The sequence below is a fragment of the Thamnophis sirtalis genome, unplaced genomic scaffold (genome assembly GCF_051295495.1).
Source record: "Thamnophis sirtalis isolate CommonGarterSnake01/CBP01778 unplaced genomic scaffold, rThaSir2_p1.2 scaffold_2, whole genome shotgun sequence".
In the NCBI taxonomy this organism is placed as follows: Eukaryota; Metazoa; Chordata; class Lepidosauria; order Squamata; family Natricidae; genus Thamnophis; species Thamnophis sirtalis.
This window is the reverse complement of record NW_028261382.1, coordinates 95564832-95586975: the sequence shown is the minus strand read 5'-3', so window position 1 is coordinate 95586975 and position 22144 is coordinate 95564832. Positions and strand designations below refer to the sequence as shown.

The following is a 22144-nucleotide window of genomic DNA, read 5'->3' as shown; positions in this document are numbered from 1 at the left end:
ATCCCAATTGTACAAAATTGCGATTCTACTGGGGAAACTCTTGAGGTTTTTTTGGGTGAGGGGGAGCAGTGTTCTGGCCACTGGAAGAAGTTTATATTTCCCCAAAGACCCCTATTTACGAAAGGCGAGCCTTTTAAAAGATAAGTGGGGGTGATGTCAGAAAGTCCTCCTTTCCGCAGTCCGGTTAATCTGTAGATTTCATTGCATTAGAAAATAGTGTAATTATCCACCATTTTTAATGTACTGGGGGGAAAAAAACCCTGTGGAACTGGGATGTATTAGCTTTGGAACTCAGGGGGCTGTTACCGCTGGGTAGCAAGCCATAGCAAGTGATTCCCGGCTCATATCTGGGCCTGGCAGTTGTGTGTAGTATTGAGCAAAAAAAAAACAACCACAGTATCTTGGTTGGCATTACTGCAGGTGAGTAAGTTCTGTGCATGTTAGACCTCAGTTTAGCCTTCACATTATGCAAAATAGGAAATTCGTAGCTAATTCTGCTTCCGTGATTAAGTTGAGAGAGAAACTTGTGATCCCCCCCCCCAACACACACACACCTCCTTTCTGACATGGAATGGTGGGGTGAAGAATGGGCGGGGTGTGTGTGTCTGTGTGTGTGTTCTGGTGAGACCCCCCAGCATGAGTGGAGATTGGAGAAATGAAAGCATGATTGGAGAAATTAAAATAATAACCAAGCAAAGTGATATAGGCCTAGACTCCAAAATCTCTCTACCCTTGCTTTGGCTTTTGAACTTTCTGTCGGAGTCCCAGGGAAAGCTGTGTATATAAGGGATCCGTTGAAGTTAAAGGCATTTGCAGTAGATCCCCCATAGCATATTTACTCATTAGCAATCGCCAGGGTTTCAGACTGTAACGCAGCTGTATATTTCAGTGATTTCGGTTCTGAAAAAATGACATAGCTTGCACCTCCATTTTCATATTCTGAGCCTTCCCCCCTCCCCTACAGCTTGAGTTGAAACTGATTAACCTGATTTAACAGAAAACCTTCGCTCTGCTGAATTCCATAAACCAGTATTTCTCAACCATTGCCTGCTTTAAGACTGTGGACTTCAACTCCCAGGATTCCCCAGCCAGCTATGCTTGAGGTTGTGGAGAGATAGTGAACCTGGATCTGATTAAGATGCTGTTTCGTAAGGAAACGTAATTTGTACTAAAAGCTAGACAGAGCGTACTTTGTAGAGGGTGCTGCAGCTTCATCTGGCTGCACCCTGATGTAGATTTGGAGTAGGCACATAGGCTGCAACTTGGAAAAAAGTATCATTGAATTCTAGAGCTGGTTTTTGGTAGGAAACTCTCTGTGGGGTTGGTTACACCAATGGAGCAAGGCAATTGAACGTAAGTAATAGCGTGTCCTCTATGTAGGATTACCATGAGGGAGGATCTTCTTCTGAATAATCTACTCCCGTTTTACTCTTTTGCTGGCACAGAGCAAAACAGTGAGGAAGAGAAGGCTCATGTTCACCGCTTAGGTCACTTCCAAATCTAACATCTGGCCAGGATCCTTGGCTTTAGTCATTTGAAAGGGCAATGCATGTCAACCCTTATTCGAGATACATGGGGCCTGAAGATTTTTCTGGATCTATTTACCTGGAAACATATCTGACAGGATGGTTAAATAAATAAATAAAAATCCACTACAGTTTCCCTTTTGTTTGTACTCAGATTCATGTACTTTTGTGGAAGGAAGTTAATATCTCTTTTCCAAGAAACAAGCATTGTATTTCAGTGTTCAAGAACTTGCTCCAAATATAAGGCAGTCAATTGAATGATATCAATAAACTTTAAGTTTTGTAAAAAAAAAAAAAATGTGTGAAGCTACTTTATTTACTTATTTCATATCTAAGCCATAAACTGGCATCGATCTTGCTGGATTCAGTTTTAATGTCTCATCTCTGCTTGTGGCTGGGCTCTGGGAAAACTTCAGAACCTGTCCTGAAAGAGTCTCAACCTCTGGCTGTTGGAAGTCAGCTGGTGCCGTTTCCTGAAACATTCACAGACCTGGAATGATTTTCTTTTTGATTTTCTTCAAAACCAAAAGCAAGAAATCTTTGAAAATTCTAAATCCACGCGAATTCCTTCCTACACATCGATTTGGGTATCCTATAAACTTGGGAAACGTTCTTTTGGCTCCTTCATTCCTCCGCAAGTTCAGTTCCTATGCTCTTTAATGCTAATTTGGTAACACTATATAGACCCTCCCTCAGTAAGTACAAAGGAAGGGATACTTTCTTTTTCTCTACTTTTTTTTTTTCTTCTTTGGCCCGTAAGTGAAAAGTGATTCTGGTCAAAACAGTCTCATTCTTAGTTCTTCCAACCTTGACATCTCTTTTCTGCATCTAGAAAGTTTTCGGAAAGAGATTTTATTTTTCAGATTTGCAGCCCATTTCTGATTCACCTTTTGATCAGCGAACATACCATGACAGAGATGCAAAACGGACTTGTTATTCATTGAAAAGCATTTATTTAGTTTTGTCTTCAGTTTTTTTTTTTAAAAAGGATTTTTTGGGGGGAAGGACCAATCATTCACCGTTGGGAGACGTTTATTGACATGCATCCTTCGCTATCCTAAGTTTTCCCAGAGTTGATCAAAACGTGGTTTCAGATTTCAGATAATAATTTTGCTTCGCTCGACCACAAACCAGGTTGGTGATTTTGTTTTTCCCTATATTGATATGCCTCTATTTAGAATCTCTACTTCTTGTTTTCAGAGTTTTCTTTTTTTGAATTCTGCATTGTAAACACTTGCCTTTTGGGGGTACGAATATGTGTTTGTGATAGCAGTTTGATGTTGTTGTTTTTTTATAGACCAGCCATCTAGTTTGTTTTTATTTTGTTTGATATCTCAGAAGCCACATAAAAAGCAACACATTCTCTGCAATGGGAACACTGAATGTAGTTGATTGCGAATTGGATGTGATAAGTCTACTAATATCGTTTTCTGTTCCCAATTACATAGAAGAAAAGGCAAAGCTTCCAGCTCCCTCGTTCCCTTATCATCCCACTTCAATGCTTCTGTGAGATGAGATATAAGTCCTTAACATATTATAATTTCTACATTTTGTAATTAATGCGTTGCTGTCATACATTTCAGGAAAATTAAGCTGCATAGCTAATGAGGCAGCGCATCTCTTTGGGCATGTACACACACACACAAACACAACATAGACAGTTTTATGCAACATGATTGAATAGTCTTTAAAGACTCAGCCAAGGTAAGAGATAGTGGTGCAGGTGACGAGATTGTGTGCAAATGCGTAGAGTCAGAAAGAAAAAGATACATGATAGAAATAGGCAGCTGCAATCAAGTCCTACAACAAAGACAGGTAAGAAAGATGGTTACCTGTCTATGAAGTTCCTCAATCATCCAAATCATGGTTGTCCCAAGGGTGCTTTTTTTAAAAAGGCAACTGGAATTGCTTGTTGGCCTGTTTTTCCTTGAAAACTTATTGCTTCTTATCCAAGAAGCTTCTTCCGTTCTTCACAGCTAAAGAAGCAAAGTGTTGCCTTTTGGGGATAAAGGTCTTTTTACTTTCACATGGATAATGCCACAGTTATTCAGAACGAAAGTCCCATTTTGTCCAGAGGTCTTTGGGGGGCAATCTGAATATTGGGTACCGATTCTGCGCAAATGGAATTTTGCTAGCTTCCTCAATGGTTAAGGAGGTTGCTAGCAAGGTAGCGTGTTGAGTCGTGTGCATCGCTAATGTGCATGTTCTGATTTTTCAAATCGGTTGGGTAGAACTGGGGCTTGACTTGGGAATTCTGTCGAAAGACAAAACATTTTTACGGCTGTGTAAAACCGCAATCCCATGCTTCTAGTTCAGATTTGGAACCCAAACCGGTTCCCACGACAAATTTCTATGACAAAATACGGCGTGCATAAGTGCGCCAGTGTGCCTAACATCCCTGTCCTACTGTCCCCATTTATTTAAACCCATTCCCTGTGTTTTTATTCCTGTTTATTCTCATTTCTGTTATCCTTGTACATGAGTGACAAACTTAACAAACTGAATAAATAAAAAGAATAAAAAGTGAGCTCTATTTATGCTCCCCCCCCCCCCAAAAAAAAAAAATTAAGCAGAAGCTTTGTTGAAGAGTTCTACAGTTCTTTACTTCTGCATTTTTCAGCAGAACATAAATTTGACCTCTACGGTAATGTAACTTTCAAATGAGGAGGGTTGGCAAATAGTGATGAAACGGCGCGTACTTTACTTTTAAGTCTCTTTACGTACTCAATAATGTATGAGAAACTTCCACTGCACACACACAATAATTAAAATATCACCTAGGATGCATGTATTATTGAGGTAATTTTGCTTTCAGCTCCTCTTCCCTTGCCCCTTCTCCTCACCTAACCCACACATTTGTCACAAGAAGGGGATGCTCGTGACACCAAAGATTAGCCTCTGCAGATACCTTGTTGGTATTTTCAAATTCCCAGTCAAGAAACGTTAAGTATTCTTCAGCTGGTTTTGCAAGGGGGAGAAGAGAGGATTAGTTTAATCGAGGTTTAAAGTCTCTGCAAAGGAGAGCACTCCATGCTCAATAATTGGCTCTCATTTTCGTATACAATGAAAAGCTAATCGGCCGAAAGCTTTGTACTGGAGAGATCACGGAGAAATGGAGGTGGTTAAAGGATTGAATGGTTCCTCTGAGCGATGTTCCCGTTAAATCCTATTTACCGTTGACCTTGGAAACTCTTCAATCCTAACCCATCATTAGGCTGAGCTTTTCAATTGAACCCTTCCTATCAAACAAGCAATTTACCTCTCCTTCCCCCTTCCCAGTTAACAAGGATGTTGACAGATCCTGGCTAATTGAGAAGGTCTTAAGATCTGCAGATGTGTTTTTAAAAAAACCCTTCATTCCCCAAATTTCTAGGCTCATCCATCCATTTGGACATCCCTTGATTGACATGCCTTTAATGGAGAATTGATGAACGGATCCCTGTGAATTGTTACTGGTTGCATTTCTCTGGTCTTCCCTTTCTAGGATGAATTATCCATCATTCCTTGGAAGCTGGGTGGCCTTTACTTTTCTACTTCTACAGCAGGCAGGTTAGTATTTCAGGCTTTCAAGGTGAGAAATGCTCTGTTCATTCTGACAATCCGCTGACATGGAAGGCGTTAAGCAGGTTACATGAGAACTAAGGAAGGTGTCCCTCGGGAATCCTTAACCTTACCACACATTTTCGGCTTTATCTCTACGATGCCACCAAGAATGGCTTCTTCAGACGTGTCTTAAGATTGTTTCATTCTGGAGTGACCTTACCCTGCCACAGATCCATGTGAATGTGACCACTTGGTTGGCCTGGTGGATTTGATTTGATTGATTTGATTTTATTATATTTATATGCCGCCCTTTTCCCCCGAAGGGGACTCAGGGCGGCTCACAATTCAAATCAGGGAAGGGGGGTACAGACAGAAAATAAAAGACAAAACATAACAATACATAATTTAAAAACACGCAACAGTCATACCATTCGAGACGGGGGCAACAGCTCTTTAGCCCCAGGCCTGTCGGAACAGCCAGGTTTTAAGGGCTTTGCGGAAGGCCTGGAGGGTGGTGAGGGTTCGAATCTCCACGGGGAGTTCGTTCCAGAGGGTCGGAGCAGCCACAGAGAAGGCTCTCCTCCGGGTAGTCGCCAGTCGGCACTGACCAGCAGATGGAAGTCGGAGGAGGCCTAATCTGTGGGATCTAATTGGTCTAGTGGAGGTGATTGGCAGCAGGCGGTCTCTCAAGTACCCAGGTCCAATACCATGAAGGGCTTTATAAGTGACGACTAGCGCCTTGAAGTGTATCCAGAGACCAATAGGCAGCCAGTGCAGCTCGCAGAGGATAGGTGTTACGTGGGTGAACCGATTCTCCGGCCCATCGCCCAACCGGGATGGGAAGATGTTTGAGCAGGAAACACGGTGTCCATCCTAAGAAGAGGCATGGTTGCATAGGATGGGACCAGATTCCTACACTGTCGTGGAAATTCTACTCTGGGCGAAAACATACAATTTGAAGCAATTGTTTGTAATCATGCTGGTGGATTCTTATGATGCTTCTTACCTCCTTAGCACCTGTAACAGCTGAAAGAAGCCAAAATTTGTTGGTTTCAGCTTAAAAAAAATAAAGGTATGAGGTCAACTATACCTGAAGGTTTAAAATTTACCCCTTCCCAATTTCTCGTGTGTCAAAAGCAAAACCTTGAGTCTCCATATTAAAGGATTATGTAATTCTGTCCCTAGGGAGCCTCTCTGAGCCAATTCTTTTTTTAAAAAAAAAAAAAGTCTTTAACCATCAAAAGTGTCTTCCCCACTCCCCCATATTATCCTTTATTTTTATTTATTTTTCGTTTGGTAATTGAATGAGATTTTAAATTTAAACTCTATCCCACTCCGAAGGGATGTGGTGCAAGTAGAGTTTTCATGCCTAAGGCAGTACTAGAACTCACCGTCCCCTGGTGATTGGCCCTAGGTCACCCAGCCAGCTTTCATGCCTAAGGCAGGACTAGAACTCACCATCTCCTGGCCATTGGCCCAAAGTCACCCAGCCAGCTTTCATGCCTAAGGCAGGACTAGAACTCACTGTCTCCTGGCCATTGGCCCAAAGTCACCCAGCCAGCTTTCATGCCTAAGGCAGGACTAGAACTCACCGTCCCCTGGTGATTAGCCCTAAGTCACCCAGCCAGCTTTCATGCCTAAGGCAGGACTAGAACTCACCGTCCCCTGGTGATTAGCCCTAAGTCACCCAGCCAGCTTTCATGCCTAAGGCAGGACTAGAACTCACCGTCCCCTGGTGATTAGCCCTAAGTCACCCAGCCAGCTTTCATGCCTAAGGCAGGACTAGAACTCACCATCCCCTGGTGATTGGCCCAAAGTCACCCAGCCAGCTTTCATGCCTAAGGCAGGACTAGAACTCACCGTCCCCTGGTGATTGGCCCAAAGTCACAAAACCAGCTTTAATTATTAGCCCTAAGTCGCCCAGCCAGCTTTCATGCCTAAGGCAGGACTAGAACTCACCATCTCCTGGTGATTGGCCCAAAGTCACCCAGCGAGTTTTCATGCCTAAGGCAGTACAAGAACTCACCATCCCCTGGTGATTGGCCCTAAGTCACCCAGCCAGCTTTCATGCCTAAGGCAGGACTAGAACTCACCGTCCCCTGGCCATTGGCCCAAAGTCACCCAGCAAGCTTTCATGCCTAAGGCAAGACTAGAACTCACTGTCTCCTGGTGATTGGCCCTAAGTCACCCAGCCAGCTTTCATGCCTAAGGTAGGACTAGAACTCATGGTCTCCTAGTGAGTGTCCCTAAATCACCCAGCCAGCTTTCATGCTTAAGGTAGGACTAGAACACCCAGTTTCTAGCCCGGTGCCTTCACCGCCGCTCCAACCTGGTTCAATAGCTCGTTACCAATGCTTAAAAGAAGTGCTGAAAATCAGACCTAATTCCATATCGAGAAGGTGGGGAGAAACAAACCTTTAAAAAACTACCCCACATTTAACAGCTGTGAGTTGGGATATATCCGTGCAGCTATTTTCGCCGCAGTCAAATGCTTTTCGTTATCGGTTGTCTGGCTAAATAATCTCTACTGCAAACTTGCAAACACGGTCCGCGTCCGTATGCAAGGAAGATGCGCCATCTGCCAGGTTCTCCAGTTTTATGACGCCCTCGTTGAACGTTTGCGCGAGGGCATTTTGAACAAGTCTTTGGAAGCACACAGGCTCGCTGAGGCCTTGCTTTCAACTCCTGCAGCTTGCCGAAGAAAACAAACATCCGTGTTCTACTGTAAGCTTGCAAAGCAAATCAGCAATAGAGAAATGCTGTTTAGGCAATTGAGGCTACGCGTCTGCGCGTCCTCAGCTTCCTTCAACACCCATTCCACCTGCCTCAAGCCTCCATGAGACGGAAAGTGCAGGCATTTCTCTGGCCTATTAAATGACCAGCAACGTTAAGGTCTCTCTCCATCCTCAAATGCATCCAGCTGATTACGAGAGTCGGCATCTTCTAACAATCCCATAATCTCTTGTGGGGTGGAGTCTGGGCAACTGAATGGAGCTATCAGAGTATTTTCATGGCCGGATTCCCTTCCTGTTGCCAATGCGGAGTTTTGTTCAGCAGATGTATTTTCATTTTGCCCAGAGAGAGAAATATCTGCCTCTACCTAGTATCGAACTCACAGCCTCCTGGTTGAGAGGCGAGAGCTCCACCTCTAGGCCACCGCTCCATTCCAGCTGATTATTGATTATAATTCCATTTTAGTCTCCGTTAACTGATAACACTCTAGCTGATTACTAGAATATTATCAGTTAACTAAGACTAAAATGAAATTATCTATATTTATATAGATGGCTCTGTGTGTGTGTGTGTGTGTGTGTGTGTGTGTGTGTGTGTGTGTGTGTGTGTGTGTGTGTGTGTGTGTTCCAGCATAACTCTTGAACGCCTCAAACAATTTCAACCAAACTTGGTACCCAGATGACTGACTCTCTGGAAACAAATACTGTGGGGGGTAAGACACTCCTCAAGGTGTGTGTTCGGTTAAGATACAGCCTGTTGTGCCTTGAAATGGCTTCTACTGTACTGCTGTAAATTGACTTCTACTGTACAGCACAGTGGAGTTGCCATGGTAATGGCTTCACAGTACTCCACAAGGGGGCTCCCTTTGGTAAGGGGGAAAATCTAACATTAGAAATTATGTTTGGTCCGGACATTTCCCCCCTATAAATAAATACCTGGACAACACTGGGTTATCGGCTAGTAAGTAAGTAAATAAAGGTAACCCTGGATTGCATTTTTTTGCAACCATCCACCAGGGTGAAAAAAATGGAGTGGATTTGGAGGAAATAACAAGAGGTATGGCATGAAATGTGGCTGGCACCAGAATAATTATTTCTTTCTCCGTGTCTCTGTGTTGCAGTCCAGACGATGGGCATCTTGTACCCCTTTTGGCCCAATGACACCAAAACCCCCAAAGTGGATGATGGCAGCTCTCCAGAAATCAAGCTCTCCTTCCCCTTCGTTTTCTTTGGCGCGCCGTACAGGACCATCTTTGTAAGTAAAGCACCCCTTGATAAAGCCACGCGCGCCTTTTCCCCGCCATTAACATCTGCATTTTAAACACTGCTCTCCGCTTGGAGCCTTCCTCGGAGAAGAGGAAGATTAATGGCGTCCTCCCTTGCCAAGTTCTTCCACGCTGTGAACGAGAGGGTCTATTATTAAGAAAATCAAGGGTGCGCTTAGGAGGCGAGCACGCGAGGGGCAAGATTATAAAAGCCCAGCAACAGCCTTGTGTAGTTGATTAAACACTCAAAGGACGTGCAGGTTTTGGCATATTAAACATTGAGCCAGTGGCAGGAAAATCAGAATACGTCAAGGAGCTGCAGAAATATATATATATATACTTTTTTTTTCAGGAAATGTTTCTGCTTTGGAGATTGTTGTTGTTTTTTTCCCTTAGGAGCTGCATCATTTACTCAGCCTCCTAAGTTTCTGCTCCAAAAGAGAGCATTATTTTTCCAAGGCTGGATTGAGAGGAAAGGACCAAACCGTTTTGTGCACATAGACACACAGATACACACACACACACACACACACACACACACACACACACACACACAAAGAGAATAAATTCCAACTTTGGAATACGGTTTCTAACCAGACATTTGCCCATGCCACGAAGGCCACCATTTCTGCAGTTTTGAGACTTCTGTGGATTGGAGTGAAACGTGGCTAAGAGCGGGTGGAATCCTATCCTAGGCATGGGAGATTTGGTGTCTGGGGTTCTTTTGTCTTAACAATGGCAATGGGCTCTGTGTTTTTGTTTTGGTAGAAGACAAGTGGGACAACTTTCACTTACGGTATTTTTCAGACTATAAGATGCTCCGGACTATAAGACGCACCTAGCTTTTGGGGAGGAAAATAAGAAAAAACAAATCTGATTCTGCCTCCCAGCAATTTGCCTCCTTGCAGCAAGCAGCAAACAACCTGTCAGCTTCAGCACAGTCTGGTTTAGCACAAGCAGCTGATTGGCGGTTGGATCGGTCTTCCGGAATACCGATGAGCTGCTGTTCCAGGCTACGGGGATCACCGTGGTTGCCGATCAAAGCCTCTGCACACCCCATTTTCGGCCTCCGCACGTCTCATTTTTCAAACAGGCCGAAAACGGGATGCACGGAGGCAGAATATGGGGCAAAGAAGGCCTAAAATGGGGCACACGGAGGCAGTGATAGGTGGTGGCGGCGATGCCCGCCACCTGGAACAGCTGTTCGTCAGTATTCCGAGAGGCCAATCTAACTGCCAATCAGCTGCTCATGCTAAATCAGGCTGTGCTTAAGCTGAGCAGGCTGTTTGCTGTTTGCTGCAAGGAGGCAAATTGCTGGAAGGCAGATTGGGTGGGGGCCAGATTGGGTGGGAGCCAGCAGGTGGGTGGGGCTTCGACAACATTTGCTCTATAAGACACACAGACATTTTCACCCACTTTTGGGGAGGGAGTGTGTCTTATTGTCCAAAAATTACGATAAATCACTTCTCTTCAATGGGTCTCAAGGATGCTTTTTCCCCAAAAGGCAATTAAACTTACCTGGTTTTGTCCTGGAATACATTTCACTTCTCATGCAAAGAAGCTGGTTGGTTGGTTGGTTGGTTTATTCGACTTGTATGCTGTCCTATTCCCGGAGGGACTCAGGGCGGCTGACAAACCAGAAGGGAAGGGTCACAATACAAAAAGTAAAAAGACAAAAAACAAACAACAATACAAACAATTTAAAAAGTCACAACACGCACAACAATTTGAGTAGGGGTGGAACTCAGGAGCCCCAGGCCTGCTGGAACAGACAGGTCTTAACGGCTTTTCGGAAAGCCTGAAGGGTGGTGAGGGTCCGAATCTCCACGGGGAGATCGTTCCAGAGGGCCGGAGCAGCCACAGAGAAGGCCCTCCTCCTTTTCCACTCTCTTCAATGTGGGCACAACAGGATGGATGTCACAGGAATTCTGTCAAAGAGTCTTCACTCCGTCCCAACCTCCAAACATGGGGGGGCGGGCATGGAGGGACACACACATAAATATACAGCTCTATTTCCAGTGACGCGGTGACTCAGTGGCTAAGACATTGAGCTTGTCAATCAGAAAGGTTGCCAGTTTGGCGGTTCAAATCCTTAGCATCGCGTAACACAGTGAGCTCCCATTATTTTTTCTAGCTTCTGCCAACCCAGCAGTTCAAAAGCATGTAAAAATGCAAGTAGAAAAATAGGGACCACCTTTGGTGGGAAGGGAATAGCGTTCTGTGTGCCTTCGGCATTGAGTCATGCCGACCACATGACCACGGAGACGTCTTCGGACAGGGCTGTCTCTTTGGCTTTGAAACAGAGATGAGCACCGCCCTCTAGAGTCGGGAACGACTAGCACATATGTGCGAGGGGAACCTTTACCTTGACTTATTTCCATCGAATAATTAAAGAGCCTCTACGTTCGACTCGCCTTGCCTCTGCATGATTTTAAGCTGACCTTGTTGCATCCTGCTAACATCTGTCAAAACTTCCTCTTTCCTTGCAGGTCAACAACAATGGAGTGGTTTCCTTTAACGTGCTGGTCAGCCAGTTCACCCCAGAATCCTTTCCTTTAGCTGATGGCCGGGCTTTCATCGCCCCTTTTTGGGCAGATGTCCACAATGGTATCCGGGGAGAAATCTACTACCGGGAGACCACGGACCCAGTGCTGCTCAAGAAAGTCTCTAAAGACATCAGGAAATATTTCAAGAACCTGCCTTCCTTCTCTGCCCTGTCGGTTTTTATCGCTACGTGGGATGAAGTTACCTTCTACGGAGGGAGTAGCACAACTCCGGTAAGATCACCATCTAGGTTCCTGCCAGCAACTTACCGCATTTTTCGGAGTATAAGACACACCTATTTCCCCCCTAAAAGAGGGTGGAAATTTGGGTGCGTCTTATACACTGAATGTAGCCCCACCCACCCACCAGCCCCTACCCTTTCCTAGCAATTTACCTTCTTGCAACAAATGGGGAAAATGGGGTTTGTGGAGGCTGCAATAGGCTATAGAAATCCCTGCAGCCTGAAACGGCTGTTGATCCAGAGGCGCTTAAACTAAAAGCGAAACTTGCTGTTTGCTCCACGAGGCAAATTATTGGGAGGCAGAAGCAGATGTTTTTTTCCTTGTGCTAATCAGGCTGTTTGCTATTTGCTGCAAGGAGGTAAGTCAATAACTATAAATGCCTATAGAATGTTCAAATTATTAGACTTATTTTTAAAGACTGCTTTAAAGAGCTGAGGTGGCGCAGTGGTTAAATGCAGCACTGCAGGCTACTTCAGCTGACTGCAGTTCTGCAGTTCGGCTGTTCAAATCTCACCGGCTCAGGGTTGACTCAGCCTTCCATCCTTCTGAGGTGGGTAAAATGAGGACCCAGACTGTGGGGGCGATATGCTGACTCTGTAGACCGCTTAGAGAGGGCTGAAAGCCCTATGAAGCGGTATATAAGTCTAACTGCTATTGCTATTGCTATTTATTATTGTTCAGGACAGCTTAACAAAATGAAGAAGCTTTTTAAAGTAAATGCCCAGTGCTATTGTATCTTCTTTTAAATAGCAGAGAATAACTCTACTTCCAGAAAGCACACCAATTTTAACGGCATCTGTACAAGTATAGTCTGAAATGTAACACTACAAACAGTGTATATATATTGTCTGTACTGTTTGCTGTTTGTTGCAAGGAGGCAAATTGCTAGGAGGCAGAAGCAGATTTTCCCTCGTTTTCCTCCCCAAAAGCGTTGGTAGCTTATAAGAGTTTGCACAATCCAGTCCTTGTGTTTGCTGCATGTTGTGTTAAAATAAGACACCACTGGCACATTGTGTTAAACCAGACAGTGAGACAATATATTTAGCAGAAGTTGTAGGTGTTGCAACAATGGTGGTTTTAAGGACCATTTGGCTGAAATGGTGTAGGGTTTCCTGCCTGAGCAGGGGGTTGGACTAGAAGACCTCCAAGGTCCCTTCCGACTCTTTTATTTTTTTTGCTAACCCATTTTATTTACTTTGCAAATTTATTTGCTGCCTGTCTTGCGGTTCAAGGTGACTCTGAAGAGCTAATGGCTTTGATTGAGCACGTTGTATGATTCCCACCCCCACCTCCAAACCTCTTTGTGTCTTCACTTGGTTGTGGCAATCTGTGCAAAAGCAGCTTCATGGATATTATTTTCTCCGGAGCGGGTCACAGGACGGGTGTGTTTTTCAGAGCAGCGATGAGTGAACGGTGAACAATCTCAGCCGATCCAGGGAGGATAGTAAATAAAACAGAGACATCACCCTGACAGATCTATAAAAGATTTCGGGTGTTGGGATGAATCAACCTCCCTGCACCACATTAAATAACATCCCAGGATGTCTTTTATTTTCCCAAATGAAAAATATGCGTTTTGCTGACCCTCGTTTAATCATTATCTAAGTTACATTACAAGTAACCTACGTAATGATGAAGAATTGCATCAGCCACGTTGTTAAGTACTCTTGGCGTGTTTCAACCATTAGTTCTCAAAACGTGCCGAGATTTAGCACTATAATGTCCAGCCACTGGCGATGTTTACTAGATATATGAGACCTCCGAAATGATAAATTCAGAGAGATGTATTGCGTGGGAGGGGTTGCACAGTAGAAATAGTGAATTTTTTGTTCAGTGCCCTGTTTTTAAGGAAACCAGCTAAGCCAGGGGGGGCAAACTCAATTTCATGGAGGGCTGCATCAGGATTGTGTTTGACTTTGGGGGAAATGGGAGGCGTGGCCAGGGTGGGCGTGGCCACCTTGACATCACTCATGCCCGGGCGTCTGTGGTGACCCAAGCGCTCTGCCAGAGAAAACGGGCTCCCGAGCTCCATTTTCAGCCATGACAGCTGGAATCTGGGCAACTGAATGGAGCTAGCAGGATGTTTTAATGGCCGGATGCCTTTATTGTTACCAATGCGGAGTTTTGTTCAGCAGATATATCCTCATTTTGCCCAGAGAGAGAAAAATATCTGCCTCTACCTAGGATCGAATTGACAGCCTCCCGATTGTGAGGCAAGAGTTCCACCTCTAGGCCACCGCACCACTCGGTTCACCGACAATTGCGTGATAGACATATGTGCGTCGACAAAACCACGACGTCAAAATCACACCCACAAAAGCGCGGCGACAAATGCGCGCTGACAAAATCACGTCATCAAACTACATAGTGGGACGCATATACATACATTATAACCCTTACCCTAACCCTAATTGTTCTTGTCATCGCGCTTTTGTCGGTGTGCATTTGTTGGCGCGCTTTTGTGGACACTCTTTTGACATCGCGGTTTTGTCACCGCGCATATGTCTATCGCGCAATTGTCAGGTCACGGCACCACTCAGCTGTCCTAACTTCAAATGGTCACTAAATGAATGGTCATAAATCGAGGTCTACCTGTATCTTATTATTTTTTTAAAATAAATTGGGATAGAACATCCTAATGTCAAGAGGAGCATTATGAGGCCTCCCAGATCTCCCCGTAGATGTTTTACTTATAATTACGTAGCCCGTGCACATATCTTTACTATCCTTCTGTCACGTTCTCATCGTGCGCTAAATAAATATAAATAACAGGACCACGACTGAACCGACAAGGAAGAAAGACACGTTTGCAAAATCCTGCTCTTCCCACCCCATCAACGTGCCTCTTTTTTTGAGCTCCCTTTGCGTTAAAAAAAACCCCGCACCTTGTTTTATGCCCCGTGTTCAAAGAAGGAACTGGAAGCAAGGATAGAATCGGGCGTGTTCAGTTGGGGGCCTGGCATGAGCCGGTTCCATTTTTATCCGGCCCTGCTCTCCTCCAGAACGAAAGCAGGGCAACATGGAAACCTGCCAAGGGTGATGCGCTTCAAAGAAGAGAATGCTACACTTTGTTGCGCTGCATTTTTATATAGGATTATCATTGTGTTGTTCTCTCATCCATTTCCTGGGTGAGGACGAGTTTATTTTCCAGGGGTGATGGGAGACAGCTGTCTGTTTAATAAAGGCACAGCTCGGGAGGAGCAGCGGGGTGATTGTAATATCCCAAATTTGAAACCCGTCCAAAAAAACTGGGTAAGCGGTAGCTTCCCTCTGACGATAGGCCAATCTAGGGACGTTTTCCATGCCAGGGCAGCTGCAAACTCTTTCTGGATGCAACCGGAGTTCTGGGTCCAACTGGATTCAGCCCAGCCTGTAGATCTTGGTTTCTGCAATACATTTTTACGGCAAAGTCTTCAACGGTGGGATTTATCCCGAATCTCTCGGTAGATTTTAGTCTCCCTTGGACTCCCCAAGGCCTCCAAGGTCCTTCACTCAGTTATTCTGTTAGCTTAGCAATAGCAATAGCTGTTAGACTTATATACCGCTTCGTTGGGCTTTCAGCCCTCTCTAAGCGGTTTACAGAGTCAGCATATCGCCCCCACAATCCGGGTCCTCATTTCACCCACCTCGGAAGGATGGAAGGCTGAGTCAACCCTGAGCCGGTGAGATTTGAACCACTGAACTGCAGATAGCACTCAGCTGAAGTGGCCTGCAGTACTGCACTCTACCCACTGCGCCACCTCGGCTCTCAAGAAGCTTCCAAATCTTGGAGGATTTGAATATTGCCTTCCTGTAGTCCTTTACATACTGGCTGATGGGGGATGCAGAGTCTCTCGAAGCAAACTTTAACTAAAGCTAAACCTTAACAAATTGGTGGGATTTTTTTTTTTAAAGATCCAATGAGGTTTAAGAGACCTTAATTAAAACGTAAGCAGTAAATAAATTCTCATCGGCTGAAATCTCCTAGGGAAAATGCAGGATCTTCCTTCCTCCTTTCCTATCTATGAACAGATTGACCGGATCGGAAAAACCAAATCCACGTATGAAAAAACCATTACGATTTGTTTTTGGTTTTTTTAAAGCAGACATAATCATTTCTTACTTCACCTCCCTTAAAATATAAAACGAGTCAAACTGGATTCAGGAGTTAACGACCCGTACTTGCTACACCGACCTGATTTTAATTGCTCCAAATGGTCTAATAATGCTATTAAATTCAGTAAGTAAGTGGAGCAGTTGGTCAGAAGGTGAGGTGGGGGGGGGGGGAGCCAAGCTGTTGTGTCAGGTGGCTCTACGGAGATTTTTCTATATCAACGCTTGTCATGGAAAAGCTGTCACAGAAAGCTGCCATCACCCAAACGGCTCTGGACTTCTTCCAGGCCATATGCAATGTGCAGATTATGTAGTGGGCATTATGAAATCACCTTTATTTAATGCTCAGGAGTTGAGTGGTCTCAACTCTGGCCGTACATCTGACTTGGAGTGGGTGCCGTTTGAAATACCACCTGTCGGATTATTTTAAGCTTCCTTGGGTCTAATTTTGAACTTCCAGTTTTAGGCGGAGACTTTAAAATAGCAATAGCAATAGCAGTTAGACTTATATACCGCTTCATAGGGCTTTCAGCCCTCTCTAAGCGGTTTACAGAGTCAGCATATCGCCCCCAACAACAATCCGGGTCCTCATTTTACCCACCTCGGAAGGATGGAAGGCTGAGTCAACCCTGAGCCGGTGAGATTTGAACCGCCGAACTGCAGCTAGCAGTCAGCTGAAGTAGCCTGCAGTGCTGCACTCTAACCACTGCGCCACCTTGGCTCTCTGTAAATGAATTTACAGACTTCAGTTTGTCGCTCTGACCCTCCTTGAAGTTCAGCCAGGACATCCTAAGGAAGCGAGTCCAGACCAGGAGATTCTGAACTTCCTCCTCTGAGTACAGTGTGATCCCATCTTTAGCATACTAATAAGCAGAATACGCAGGATGCGGTGGCTAAGATGCTAAGTTTGTCGATCAGAGGTTTCAGAGAAAACAACCAGAAGCTGAAGTTTGGAAACACAACGCCAAGAAGGCCTTTAAAGACCTTGTTAAGACGCTGAGCTTGCCGATCAGAAAGGTCTGCAGGTCGGCGGTTCGAATCCCTAGTGCCGCGTAACGGAGTGAGCTCCTGTTACTTGTCCCAGCTTGTGCCAACCGAGCGGTTCGAAAGCAGAGGAGGAAGTAAACCGCATAAGCTAAACGCTTGGGTAGATAAATGTGGAAGTTGGAGCAAACTTTTATTCGTGTTTTTTCCCCCGTTCTTACTCTAACACTGCCATCTATGGGACGTGGGAGGGACAAAGCCATTAAATGGTGAAGCTTTCATTGAAGTGACCTTCCAGATGCTGAGGCCAGTGGGTGACATCAGGCTCAAAGGCTGCCACCGCTGAATGATAGGAGCGCCTTTAATAAGCTCATGCTAGATAATAACAACTCTTTGACCAGACCTCTCATCTATTATATGTGTGTTACATGGTCTGCTGATCTGCTGCCGGACGTTTTTATTACTCTGTTTTTCTTTCTTCTGGACTAAAACTGTATTTCAGTACAAGATATGTGAGTAAGTAGCAAACTGCGAGCCACAGTTACGATGCATTGGTGGGATTAACTGACCCTCTCTGTTGTTTCCAAAAAATTCAACATTATTTCCCTAATCTATTTTGCCTTTCTCATTTTAGAAGCCACTTAGATTTAGTTTTTAAAGGAATTAATGATTGCCCCCGCCCCTAGAAAGTTACCGTCATTCAGATTCATAAAATTGGCTTCAAAGATGAACTAAATCCACTTTAAAAATAAGTAGATGTTTTGAAAAGTTGTGTGTGTGTGTGTGTGCGCGCGTGCGCGCATGCGCATGTGCATTCCAGCATAACTCTGGAACGCCTCGAGCAATTTCTACCAAACTTGGTACACATGACTTACTCTCTGGAAACGAATACTGTGGGGGTAAGACAACCCTAACAATCTTCAGTGTGTGTGTGTGTCCGTCCATGTGTATGTGTTCCAGCATAACTCTGGAATGCATGGGCCGCTGAAATGAAAAGAACTGAATTATATCTATAGTGTCATGTCACAGTACTTCGGACAGTGATAGTGCCCATTTTGGATTCAAGTGCTGTTAAGATATACTGTAGCCTGTTGTGCCTTAAAATGGCTTCTACAGTACAGCACAGTGGAGTTGCCATGGTAATGGCTTCACAGTACTCCACAAGGGGGCTCCCTCTAATACAGGATTGGGATAAATGCATACCCGGGCAATGCCGGGCTATCACCTAGTTTCCTTTGAAAAGAAGAATTGACCTCTGAGTAAACAATTGTATTTTAAACAGGTGAACACTTTCCAAGCGCTCCTCATCTCAGATGGAACATCCTCTTTCGCCATGTTCAACTATGAAGAAATTAACTGGACCACCGGAACGGCGAGTGGAGGGGACCCTCTAACTGGTCTCGGTGGAGTGATGGCCCAGGTAGGACAATTAGAGGGCCACTGTGGGCTTCCTTTTCACACAAAAGCCCTGTACGCAGCATCCTTGGAAAAAAGATTACTTATATTTTGCCAAGAAAATTTTTAAAAAACAACTAAATAGCCAATCTGGAACCCAGGAGATTTAGTTGTTCTTTTGGATGATCAGGGAATGGTCAATTATCACTGCCATCATAACTCTTGCCAAAAAGGGATGCGATGACTCAGTGACTAAGACGCTGAGCTTGTCCATCAGAAAGGTCAGCAGATCAAAACCCTAGCGCTGCATAATGGAGTGAGCTTCCGTTACTTGTCCCAGCTTCTGCCAACCCAGCAGTTCGAAAGCACGTAAGAAATGCAAGTAGAAAAATAGGGACCACCTTTGGTGGGAAGGTAACAGTGTTCCGTGCGCCTTCAGCGTCTACTCATGCTGGTCACATGATTGCGGAGACGTCTTCAGAAAGCTCTGGCTTTTATTAATTTGCTGTGAATTCCACTCATTCACATCCAGCAAAGTCTTTGAAGGGAAGATTTACAGTCACAGACCTTATCTGGCTTGGAGAGCTGCCAGGCCGATATCTGCAAAACTAGGTAAGGAGTCTCGGAGAGTCACAAACCAATGAAGCGAGCTAATGGTTTCCTGCAAACTCCACTCCCCTTTCGCTCCTCTTTTATTTCATCTGGGAGGGGCCATTCATCGTCCACCTGTGGCCTTACTCCGTCAACCCCTGTTCTATAGCTGTTCCCTTTGTCTGGCAACTCTGCGCATGAGCACACTGGGAACAGGCTCCAGCTGTTCATCTGCCTCACTGATGTCTGACTCCGAAGGCAGCTGATAACAGGCATACGGCTCTGGCCCCCTCTCTGCCTCTGACACAGAGTCCTCCTCCGAGCCTTCCCCAGACTCCAGGACTGGCACATCTTCCCCCACAACCTCCTCACTGTCTGAATCTGCTGCCAGCTCCACTAACCACTGGTGGGCCACAACAGTCACATCTTTTTCGTGCAATTTCTGGATCTGGGAGAGAGGAGAGTTCTTCCTCCCATAATTCTCAGAGCCTGAAGCGTCCATGACATTGACGATATAGTTTCCAGGCCACTTGAGGTTCTCCCGTACTGCAATAGTAAGAGGTTAAGGTGTGACAGGGCTTTTGCCTTCAAGGTACCGAGGATGGTTGGGAGAAAAGCATCGAAGGTGAAGGTCATCAGGAGAAGTTCCAGACAATTTAAAGGAGATTCTCTTCTTTTTTTGGTCTTCTAGGCTGGTTTCAACGGTGGAAACAGCACCAACTATTTTAGCATTCCTGCTTCCAGAACCCCAGACATTGTCAACATCGAAGAGACCACCAATGTCAACGTGCCAGGTCGTTGGGTATTCAAAATTGATGGGAGGGAGATTGACCCAGCCAATGGATGCAGTTTTAGAGGTAAGCAAATATAAGAAGCTGTGTCGTGTTGAAGCAGGTTGTGCAAACCACAATGTGACACAGCTGGATTTTTGGAGGGTTTTGTTCTTGTTTTTTTTGGGGGGGGTGGATTTCAGACAGTTCTGTCAAGAGATATTGCTAAAGATGGAACCGGCCACTGTTTGTATGTCCAATGACTCCTACCGCTTCCGTCTTAACCTGAATGCTTAATCTGCAACATTCTTTTCTCATCCTGTAACAGCACTGCCAAAAAGACATTGAGTTGTTAACCTAATTTTGTGAAGCTTGTTTTCTGGTAACATTGTCTTGCTAACTAGGGCGTACAAAACCTTTGCCAAACCAATCCTTGAATACAGCTCGTCTGCCTGGAATCCACACTGTATATCAGACATTAATACAATTGAGCATGTCCAGAGGTACTTAATGAGAAGAGTCCTCCACTCCTCTGCTCGCAATAGAATCCCTTATGCCACCAGGCTCGGACGTTTGAGCTTGGGAAACCTAGAACTACGCCAATTAAGGTCCAGCCCAAGCGTAGTACACAAAATTGTCTGCTACAACATCCTACTTGTCAACGACTACTTCAGCTTTAACCGCAATAACACACAGGCAAACAATAGATACAAAATTCAAGGTAAACCGCTCCAAACTCGATTGCAGAAAATATGACTTCAGCAACAGAGTGGTCAACGCCTGGAATGCCCTACCTGACTCCGTTGTTACATCCTCAAACCCCCAACAGCTTCAACCTGAGCCGAAGTGGCGCAGTGGTTAGAGTGCAGTACTGCAGCCGCTTCAGCTGACTGCTAAGCTGCAGTTCGGTGGTTCAAATCTCACCGGCTCAAAGGTTGACTCAGCCTTCCATCCTTCCGAGGTGGGTAAAATGAGGACCCAGACTGTGGGGGCTGATATGCTGACTCTGTAAACCGCTTAAAGAGGGCTGAAAGCCCTATGAAGCGGTATATAAGTCTAACTGCTATTGCTATTGCTATTGCTAACCTTAAACTGTCTACCGTGGACCTCACCCCATTCCTAAGAGGTCCGTTAAGGGGGCGTGCATAAGCCCACCAGCGTGCCTACCGTTTATTCATACCCATTTCCTGTGTTCGTGTCCATGTTTATACTTATACCTCTTATCTCGTACATGTCTGACAAATTAAATAAATAAATCCTCATTTATTAGACCATGCCAGCACCCTAAATATCTCTAATGGGCTTAATAGAGCTGGCACTAGCAAATAAAATTAATTTTGGGGTACACTGGAGAGGGGCTTTCCCTGGATTATTCTCAAGTTGGGAAAGTAACACAGAAGCCGCCTCTTCTCAAATTGAAATGGGTTAATAATGACTTTCAAGTGTTTTCTCCCACTTGGATTGTTTTACGTTTTCTCTTTTGTGGTTGCGTATTTTGACTGTCTTCGGTGTGGAAAGGCAGAATATAAATTGAACATACAACCCCTTCCTGCTGTTTAGCGGTTCCTACTTAGGACAAACGCAGACAGAATTTCAAGAGCGATATTCTTCTGCGAAGAATTCCTGGGGGAAATCTGAAAATGGAAGTTCTTCGTGGGAATTCTCCCCAAAATGCAATTTGTGCGATATTGTCGTCATTTATAGCTCATTGTCGCCATTTCTTAATATTATCCATCAGCGTTGATTGTCATTAGTATAAAGTGCCATTCAGCTTTTTATCTTGCTATGCCAGATAATGAAGAACAATATCTAGCTGAGGCCATTAAGAGCTTTTCACGTTTATTTTAAAAATGGTCTTATTTAATGCATTGTTCTTTCCCTTCTTATCTGTGCTAATAATAACTAACAGGCATGGGTAAACTGTATTAGTCTGGCAATGTTTTAATACATGTGATAGCAATAGCACTTAGATTTATATACTGCTTTATAGCCTTCTCTAAGCAGTTTACAGAGTCAGCATCTTGCCCCCAACAATCTGGGTTCTCATTTTATCAACCTTGGAAGGATGGAAGGAGGAGTCAGCCTTAAACCTGGTGAGACTCGAACTGCCAAATTGCAGGCAGAAGTAGCCTGCAGTACTGAACTCTAACCACTTGTGCCACCAAGGCTCATGATATCAGCATATCAGTTCCATTGGCTGCAAGAGAAAAGATGTGTAAGCATTGCACGCCCCCAGTTAGCCAAGAAATGTAACCCCAGTGTGATCTATTTCTTGTCTATCCAAATAAATCCAAAATCCAAATGGAACGGCGAAGTACAGATTTAACCAATTCCTTGTTGTTGATATTAAATCCAAAATTATTATTATTAGTATCATCATCATTATTATCATCACTTCCATAAATGAATTCATGGAAGTAGATCTCATAACCACTATCCATTTTGTAGAGCCGAGGTGGC

At 44.6% G+C, this 22144-nt stretch overlaps 1 protein-coding gene across 2 annotated transcripts in view; it reads left to right on the top strand.

Moving 5' to 3' along the window:
* TECTA (tectorin alpha) overlaps window positions 1-22144 on the top strand; it is an 84863-nt gene that overhangs the window by 28047 nt on the left and 34672 nt on the right. Inside the window, exons 9-13 of one of the 2 annotated variants that reach the window (XM_087706414.1) lie at window positions 5011-5075; window positions 8923-9056; window positions 11556-11843; window positions 18211-18348; window positions 19606-19771. In XM_087706414.1, the coding sequence (XP_087562540.1) occupies window positions 5011-5075; window positions 8923-9056; window positions 11556-11843; window positions 18211-18348; window positions 19606-19771 (791 nt within the window). Of the gene's footprint in view, window positions 1-1445; window positions 1639-5010; window positions 5076-8922; window positions 9057-11555; window positions 11844-18210; window positions 18349-19605; window positions 19772-22144 lie in introns of those variants that run through there. The other variant, XR_015695577.1, reaches the window with a different exon arrangement.